Consider the following 10,215-nt stretch of genomic DNA (forward strand, 5'->3'; position numbering starts at 1 on the left):
CCAATGGCAGTCAGCAGGGTTTAAGAACATCAGTTGTTCGACCTGCTAGTCAAATGCGTTTTGTTAAAATATACTTTTTCACTTTTTTGGTCTTTTGTTTATTATATTATATATTATATTAAGATTTATGGGATAAATGACAGTAAAGTGCAAGATGTCAAATATACTAGTCAACAAAAGAAACGATACAACACTTTAATCAAAAATAATATTTAATCGTTTAGTAGAAAACAATTACAAATAGATAAAATATATTATTTTAACGTTTTAGGTGACAAAGTAACAAAAAATAACGTTCCAGATAGTTCCTGGACCGAATACAGACGGATCAAATTCAGTATCCGGAATTTCAGTTTGCGGAATGTAATAGCGAGTTAGGCCGCCTCTCACAGCTACCACAGCTTCACACCTATGAGGCACAGATCCAACCAAAGTAATAATGATGGATTTGGGGATATTATTCAACTCCTGTATGAGAGCCAAATGCAAGCTTTGTAGCGTTTCCGGTGGATTTTGCCTTATCGAACACGTCTGCCAAGTTGATTCAATAAATGTTCTATAGGAGAGAGATCCGGTGATAATACTGGCCAAGGGAAAACTCGAATATAGTTTTGTTCAAGATAGTTCATACAAATTCATGCCACGTGACATCTAGTGTTATCCTGTTGGAAAACGTGGTTTAATTGTGTGCGTCCGTTGTGACATATTCCACCTCATACCACCGAACTTCAAAAACGGTTGCGGAAGTGTAAAAAACGTATCGCACGATTTTGACGTTGTGACTTCGCATGGGGTCTGTCGCTGCGGGGTCTATCATTTGTTGACGAATCATCAAGTCTTGATATTGTTATTCCTGCTCCATGAAAATGATTTGCGACGTCAGCGTGCGTCATCTCAGCTCTGACCATAGCAACAGCTTGTTCATGCTCATTTTGTAGTAACCGTGGCATCAAATTCTCGATTTGTTTTCCATTTTTTAAGATGGAAAATTGTTACCTGATGCAGTAGCCCATTTATTGACATCAAACACTTTAAATGCTCCATTCGTTTCGGATTTTTTTTTGAAAAAAAAATGACTTAACAGATGCTTTTTGACGTTGAATACAGAAATAAACTTATACAGAAACTTTAGATTGAAAAATATAGAATTATTGACAAATTTAACTTTGTATCGTTTCTTTTGTTGACTAGTATATTTGCAATTGAAACACAACTAATTAAAATTCTAAGTAGTAGTCATAGTGTTTCTATTTGTTTTTCTCTTTTTGGGGTATTAAAGGATATTGTAACGATAATTACATGTGAAAATAGCTTGTTTTTGATATATGATATTTTATGATTTCTCTTAATAATATTTAGCTCACAGTTTTGTCTATATACACGAACCACTATACGTATTCAGTATATATTCTACTATTATATGATCTGGGTCAATTCGTTTTACGATTGATGATTATATTTTTTCACCTGTGTGGTAACATATTTCGCTAGGTCAAATACATAATAAAGTTCCCCGGAAGAAAAAATATTGAACGATGTTAGATAAAGCGTATGGCAGATCCTTTCTATTAGTAGTGTCAATACACATCACAAAGAGACAGTTTGTCAAGATATCTTAAACGGAATATTGTGCAATTGATATTAATTGTGACTGTGAACAAGTACATGTTTGACATCTAAATCAATTTTAAGTCATTAAAAACAAAGTGATTCTGTGATCTGATTTTTTTTTCATTTGTACGTGTATTATTGGTGGAGTTATAACGATATTAGTTATATATATATATATATATATATATATATATATATATGTGTGTATAAAAACATCTTTATTAGGATGTATAACTATAGATATCACATAGTGCAGGGTTTTTTCATGTTACTTTCTTTAGTATATGCTCAAGAATGTAACATTACAGTTCATGAACATTTATCAGAACAAACGAAGATAGCTGACTGTAGTAGGAGAGGTTTTAGCGAAGTTCCAAAGACACTTCCACGTGATGTCACCGTTTTGAATCTTAAGGGAAACAAACTTCGTGATATCAGTAATTTTTCTTTTGAAAATTACAGTTTATTAAGCAATGTATCATTGGCTGAAAACAAACTTCACATTATTGAGGAACATGCATTCTATGGATTAAGCCGATTGAAGTATTTGAATATGTCTGACAACATTCTGAACTTAAAACATGTCTATACACCAGAAATGCTTATGCCGTTGCAAAATTTGACTAATCTGGACATACGGCGAAATATTCATAATGAACCGAATGCGGATTTTTACCACTATCCTGACCAAGCCTTTGCCGTTTTAAAAAAGCTAGAATACTTAGCATTAGATATGGCTCCAAATCCTTTTTTTGGAATAGGATTTCAAGGGCTAAAAAACCTGAAATCATTAACATTTGAATTCTGTTTTTTAAAATATCTACGAGGATATACATTCGAAAACTTTTCATCGAGTCTAGACGAACTAAAACTGACTAGATGTCATTTTAATTTTTTGGAAGTGGAAAACAATACTCTTTCTCCTTTTCCTCATATTACCAAGATACATTTTCAAGAGTCATGCATGCATCTGAAACAGGCTCTTAACATGCTGTCACCATATAGTGGCAAGACTATTGAAATAATGAATTTTCGGGGTCTCAACTGTCCTATCTTCAATAATAATGAATATCCGTTTGCGTTAACTGTCACACAAGACATGATGAGGTATTTGAAAACTGTTTGTGTAGAAACTTTAGATTTATCCGACAACGGAATTGTTGATTTTGATGAAAACTCGCTATTGTCATTTGATCGACCAGAATGTTTAAAACATTTATACTTTAAAGGAAACCGGTTTGCGTTTGCTTATGGAAGACAATTGGACGAGGTAAAGACATTTTTTAACAAATCTGTTGCATTGAAAACATTTGACTATTCTTTTATTCCCGTTCGATATAAGCTATATGCAAATGATTTACGTTTTCACGCACCAGATTATCATTTTTCTAACAATATAATATACTTACCACGTTCTTTAGAAAAATTAGTTTTGGGCAATGTACTATGTGATGATATTTCTAGAATATTTTTTATACGTCGAGGAAGCAATTTGACTTACCTCGATGTGTCGTTTAGTTATACAAATTTTGCTGTAATTTTTGAAGGAAACGCTACATACAAAACTGAAACTTTAGTCTTAGATGGTCATTATCACATAACGTTGTACACAATAGAGCTAGTTAGTTTCATAAATGTAAAAACTTTATTCTGGAGAAGTGCTAAGTTGTTTTATATTATGCATGCTCGTTCAGATGACATGTTTCTTAAAAGATTTATAGCACTTTTTAGAAAATTTGAATATCTCGAACATTTAGATATGTCAGATAATGAGCTTTTTATTTTACCAGAAAATCTGCTTATTAATATTGATCATATATCAGAATTATCTTTGTCTAAGAATTTATTTCAGTCCATTCCAAGTGAGATAATTTCTCAAAATAATATTAAAGTCCTAGATCTTAGTAAAAACTTATTACCAACAGTAGATTATGAAACACGTGTTTGGGCGGATTCAATGAATAAAAAACATGGTTTTTATTTTCTTCTTGATGACAATGCATTTGAATGTAACTGTGATAATTTGGATTTTATCGATTGGGTTAAAAAAACCAAAGTACATCTTGACAACAGATTATACAATTGTACACTTTTGAACGGCACAGTCATAACCGTACTCGAAGCATATGAAAACATGCATGATTTGTTTTCCCACTGTAGAAATTCAGTATGGCTGATGATCTCTTCCACTTTGTTAGGAACAAGTTGTATGATGACTGTGATACTTTTATTATACAGTAGACGATGGAACATAGCTATATTTTTTTACCGCATATTTCGAAAAATTGTTGAAAAGAAATATCGTAAAAAATACACATATGACGTTTTCGTTTCATATGGAGGGGATTGCATACCTTGGATAAAAGAATACTTTATTCCAAAACTAGAAGACGAATGGAAACTTAAGATATGCTTAAAAGATCGCGACTTTTACGGCGGAACGTCATTTTATGATGCAGAGGCAGAAAGCATAGAAAACAGTAGACATGTTATATTTTTACTTACTCCAATATTTAAAGTCTCGCAAGACTGTCTTTTTGAAATTGATAGAGTGAAACATGAAATAAGTATGCAGAACATTGAAAATATTATAGTCATATCTAAAGACATCACTTTAAAAGATATTCCTGAAGGACTTACTCATATTTGGAACTATGTTTTATTTATCCAGTGGCCAGAAGACTGCAATGATCATGACTTCACATGGTTAAAATTGAGAAAGTGGATGTTCAGTGATTATCTATATTAGAATGAATGAAGCGAAATTAATGCAGTGCAAACGCCAGGTGTCTTCTAATAAGAAAATAACACTTTATAAAGATTATGCGTCCGAAACGATTTTCTGATTTCACCTTTATCGGGAACGCTCAAAGCCACAAATCTTAAAGCCAATGGTGTATAAGTATCAAAACACACGAAGAGTTTTGTTAACCAAATCCATCTCCATCTAAGGTCAATTTTGGCTCAGGGAGTTGGAACTTTAGCTATCACAGTGGTTCAGCTAGGCACCGGTCACAGAACATTTGCCAATCTTTCTCTTTATGTGTTGATATTGATAATTTTAGTAATTTTTTTAAATGTCCTGATGAAATTAGTATAATAAAACTATATTGATTTGAAGTTATAAAGTTTTTATGAACTACTGTTATCAAGAGACAAGGATGAATTTATGTTATAAATATACCTCGGTTAGATACAAAAAAGGACAACCCTCTTTTGAAAATATCAAAATAATCAAGTCTTTGATTTATTAATAAAATTAACAAAATTTTTAAAAGATTGAAAATTCTAACATTTTTGCAATTGCAGCGGTCAAATAATTTCTTTTCTCCTTTTGTTATTAATAACCGAAAATAAAATGTATTTTATCCTTATATTGTCCCATCACAACACACCAATTTATTAAAATCAACTTGTTAGGGAAAAAAACGCATGCCTTGTACACAACAGGTGTGTCTTTAATCACTTTCATCAGGGTCGCTCGTAGTGTAAAAGTGTAATGTGAAGAACTTAAAACCATGACATAAACAACCAAATACAACTTGCCTTGTTTATAAAAACGCAATAATATTTGTATCAATATACAGGTAATAAACTAAATGCCCTTCCATTTCCAAAGAACCTTTAGCTGGTGCTCTATGATGAAGTTTGTATTGCCAAATAAACGCGTGCGTTTACCAAAATCAAGTTAATGCATTGAAATAAAAATTTCGTATATCTACTAAAGTTAGCGCCCGTATACCCTGTGTTCTTTTAGTCAGTAAAGAATATGATCGTTTTCAAGTAGATGTCAGATGTAAAATGTTTACAGAGCACTTGAAACAAAGGCAATTTCACTTTTAATGCTAAATTTGTGTGAACATTATACATAAACTATATGTTTATTTAAAAGTTCCCTCTATATTAATAATCTACTTAAGTTAGCGCCCCGTTTATTTTGTGTTTGTTTAGTCAGTATAGAATATGATCGTTTTCAAGTAGATGTCCGATGTAGAATGTTTACAGAGCACTTGAAACATTTCACTATTATCGCCAACTTTTTGTGAATATTATACATAAACTATATTTTCATTTAAAAGTTACCCCTATTTTGAATTAAAAAATCTATGGTTTTCTCATGTGTTTTAAATAATTTATTATTAAATCATTGCTTTACAAAAAAAATGTATTTAACAGTTAGAAAATAAAATATTGCAAAATTGTATCAAAAAGATGTATATTGTAAACAATTGACTTAGCCATGCTTTTAGAAATAAACATGTGGCATATAATGGTATATGAAAATAAGGAGATGTGGAATGATTGCCAATGAGACAACTATCCATCAAAGTTCAAATGAACTGAATGTATATATATATACCCTGCCACGTCCGGTCTGTGTTTTTGTTTGATGTGTTTCTGCTTTGTATTGATCTGATGAGTTAAGCCTTTTTCAACTGATTTTTATAGTTTGTTCTTATGTTGTTATTACACCACTGTCCCGGGTTATAGGAGGGTTGACCCCACACAAACACGTTTAACCTCACCACATTCTTTATATGCCTGTCAAAAGTCAGGAGCCTGTAGTTCAGTGGTTGTCGTTTGTTCATGTCTGTCATATTTGTTTTTCGTAAATTGTTTTGTTATCAGTTAGGCCGTTAGTTTTCTCAATTGAATTGTTTCATATTTTTCATGTCGAGGCTTTTTATAGCCGACAATATGGTATGGTTTTTCTCATTGTTGAAGGCCGTACTGTTGCCTATAATTGCTTACATCCACATTATTTGAACTTTGGTGGATAGTTGTCTCATTGGCAATCATACCACATCTCCTTATTTTTATAGTAAGCAATTATAGGCAACCGTACAGCCTTCAACAATGAGAAAACCCATATAGTATAGTCGGCTATAAACGGCCCCGACATGAAAAATATGAAACAATGCAATTGAGAAAACTAACGGCCTAATTTATAACAAAACAATTCACGAAAAACGAATATGACAGACATGAACCAACGAAAACCACTGAACTACAAGCTCACAACATAAGAACAAACTATAAAAATCAATTGAAAAGGGCTCAACTCATCTGATCGATATTAAGCAGGGAAAAAATCTGACAAAAAACACAGACCGACCGTGTCAGGGTATTTATACATCCCTAAAACAAAAACAAAAAAGTAGAGATCTGAGAGTACTCGCAGTTACTGACAACCAGTTCAAAGCCAATAACAATTAATAAAAGAAATCATGTATCTAAGACTAAAATATCAACATCCACTGGATTTAGTGTAAAGACGTCATTAATAGTTAGAGAAAAACATGACCTTGTGCTATGCCAGATTATAGGTATCGACAAATTGTATTACCGTGAAGGAACATATGTGTATAACAATACTATTAAGTATGGTTTTAATTTACTGATAACAAAATGAATATTTATACCAATAAAAACAATACAAGTATTCACAGATCTAATTACATTGTTGAATTGGTAACAATTTGAATAAGTTTGTTTAAAGGATTAATGAGTTCACCCGGATCGTATATAAATTTCCGGACTCGGTAAACAACATCACTGTCAAATCTAGGACGTGCTATTCCGTCTGAAATAAGTTTTTTACAGGTCAAGCCTAACTTGCTAACCAAATCTATGTATCTATGGAAGAATTTAGTAAAGGTTTTAAGTAATTTGTGGTAACGAAATCCCTGACTTGATAATTTACCAGTAATACATAGATTACGTTCATTGAAATCCAAAACGTCACAACAGACTTGGGCATGTCGAACGAGTTGGGATATACATTCACCTTATGGTGGTGCCAAAGGAACATCATCGTCAAAGAAAAGAAATTAACAAAAGGGAAAGAAAAATCATCCCTTTTGTCGTATATTTTTGTGTAGAACTTCTGGTGTAAAACGGAAATGTCTAAATCTAGTAAAGGACACTTATTGCTGTTAATATTTGATTTATTTACTGTAAGTTCATTTGGGTAGATTTTGGCGGAATATTTAGAGAATTCTTAATTACTTAACATAAAATATCATCATGATAACGATAAGTTTTGTTGAATTTATCAATTAAAAGGAATTTAGACGGGTCTTTACTGAGTGTAGCCATAAGCTGTGATTCATAATAATACAGTAAAAAGTGTCCTATTAAAGGGGCACAATTGGTGCCCATCGAATTGGATATCTACAATTTGTCGATAAAATTTATTGCCGAAACGTACATAAATGTTGTCAAGGAGAAAATGTATGTTTTTAATCATCTCATCACACCTCCAGTAAGTATATCTAGCATATTTATCTTTCTTATTTGAGAAAAAGGCTTTATATGAGTTGCAGCAAATAAATTGGCAATCAGATTTATCAAACGACCATTTATTTAAATAGGAAAACTTTGTTCGATAAAATTGTGTAGAAGTGTAGTATAAAGAGTAGAAAACTCAAAACTGTCAACCGAATCAAAGGAACCATCAAAGGCATGTAATTTATCTCCTTAACCATTGGATATTCGTTGGACGGGAGAGGGGACATGACAACTTTTTGGAAATGATTATTCTAGCCTGGCAGAACCGAAAAAAATGAATTGCCCAAAACAGGATTGAAATAGTTATATTGCCCTATATAATGCAGGAAATAATTGTGTTCAAGCAAAATCAATTATAATTCAGCGGCCTTGCAATTGTACATTGCGTCCACAAAAAATCCCGCTGTTGAATAAAAGTTTAAAGCAAATGGTCGCGCTCCTATTTTCATTTGTTTTCGGACCATACGAATATTTCTGAATGCATGGCGCTCTACAAGGTGAAAAGCATTTACTTCTCCGATCTGTAAAGCATGTTTTGAATTTATAGTTGGTAAATTTAGTCTTTTGAAGACGAAACGCGCGCTATCGTAACAGTTATAAGCATGGTATATTGATGAGTGTTTTTGTATAAACAATATTTTAGCTATTTACCAAATATTCATACAAATGTACATTCAGCATTTGAAATGATATTTTCGAAACGTATTTTGAGTAGAATTTAAACTCGAAATTGAATCTGAGCGAAACTTTATATGACGTACATACAAATGAAGTTTTTCAACTTTCTTAAGGTTTAGTTTGATGACATTAAAAATCCACAATTTGTATATACTATTTTTGTCATAAAATCAAAACCTTATGAAATTGAATCATTATGAGAAACAGTGATCCATTGAATCTTGGGTGCTCCTGATGTTGAAGCAGTTTTTGATTCTTTCAAGATACCCGATTCTTCCAAGATACTCGCCGTGATTCTCGTTGAGGTCTATTGTCGTTTGAAATAGAGACAACCAATTACAGGCAATCAGCTCGTAATGACCTTAATCGTTGGACAACACACTCTTTCTTAAGTAGTTTTTGCAGTCAGCGGTTTCACCATGTAAAAAAGTTAAATGTTATAACAACAAGCTTCCTAGTGGTATACGACAGATATTATAGGATTAAACGCCTTTTTAAAGGAATTTATTGGTGTATAAACTCGACCAATTCACTCACAAACAAATAAAAGTCCGAAACTCGACCAATTCACTCACAAACAAATAAAAGTCCGAAGGACTTTTATGATATGTTTGTGAATGACTTGGTCCAGTTTATACACCAATACATTCCTTTAAAAAGGCGTTAAATCCTTATAATTCTTTAAAACTGGAGATAAGGAATTTATTTTTCCACACTCGTAACCTCTATCACATGTAAAGTGTATATTTGTGTCATTGAATTGGCCTGGCGCATGAATATATTTGTTGGTGAACGCAAAAATATGTACTCCATAAAATTTGCTATATGATAAAAAATAAACTACAAAAACATCTTATTACCACTCAAATGAATGTTTTGTGTTTATTATTTGATATATATAACGATTAACGCAAAGTGAAAATAAATATTTTCAACGTCGATCCGGATTGTGTTATTATCGTCGCCATTTTGTTTACATTGGTAACAAAAAGTAGTTCGGTCAACGTCGTCTATCGAGAAAAAAACAACGTCAAGAACCACTACCGGAAATCCTCTTGACCAATCATATAAACGTATTCCCTAATATGCAAATCATATAAGAATTATTAACTGATATCTCTATACACTGTTGCTGCTTAAAATTTGCTCCATACGAAAAGAAAGTTCATTCCACATTGTTGTCAATTTATATTCAGGAAGAACCCCACCCAACCCTAAACAAGGGCTGCATAAAGCGGAGCATCCCCTCACAAACGAATATTTATGTGATCTTGACATTTTGTATACCAAGTCGGTTTTGAAACACAGGTTCAACGGTGTCCATAAGAATGTTATGTACGAACGGACAGACGTCCAGTTATACAAGGGCTGCATAAAGCGGAGCATCCCCTCACAAACGAATTTTATGTGATCTTGACATTTTGTATACCAAGTCGGTTTTGAAACACAGGTTCAACGGTCTCCATAAGAATGTAATGTACGAACGGACAGACGCACATTTATAATATTCCCAGCACTTGTGTAGGATTTTTTTTACCTAATCGTTTATAAAAGGGTAGTAATTTATAGGAAAAAAAATTTATGAAAGCAAAATAAAAATCACAGCTGCATCTACTGAAAATTATAATAAATGTA

The 10,215-nt window shown here is 32.3% G+C and overlaps 1 protein-coding gene across 1 annotated transcript; it reads left to right on the forward strand.

Moving 5' to 3' along the window:
• The first annotated feature begins 1,837 nt into the window (after nucleotides 1-1,837).
• On the forward strand, nucleotides 1,838-5,688 carry LOC127733525 (toll-like receptor 3). Its single transcript, XM_052242877.1, has one exon. The coding sequence runs from the start codon at nucleotides 1,838-1,840 to the stop codon at nucleotides 4,358-4,360; it is 2,523 nt and encodes an 840-aa protein (XP_052098837.1). The 3' UTR covers nucleotides 4,361-5,688.
• Nucleotides 5,689-10,215: the final 4,527 nt, after the last annotated feature.

The sequence above is a fragment of the Mytilus californianus genome, unplaced genomic scaffold, assembly GCF_021869535.1.
Source record: "Mytilus californianus isolate M0D057914Y unplaced genomic scaffold, xbMytCali1.0.p SCAF_3, whole genome shotgun sequence".
In the NCBI taxonomy this organism is placed as follows: domain Eukaryota; kingdom Metazoa; phylum Mollusca; class Bivalvia; order Mytilida; family Mytilidae; genus Mytilus; species Mytilus californianus.

What these genes read in the sequence shown, in the direction of transcription:
- LOC127733525 (XM_052242877.1), top strand. Translation starts at nt 1,838, where the DNA reads ATGTATAACTATAGATATCACATAGTGCAGGGTTTTTTCATGTTACTT.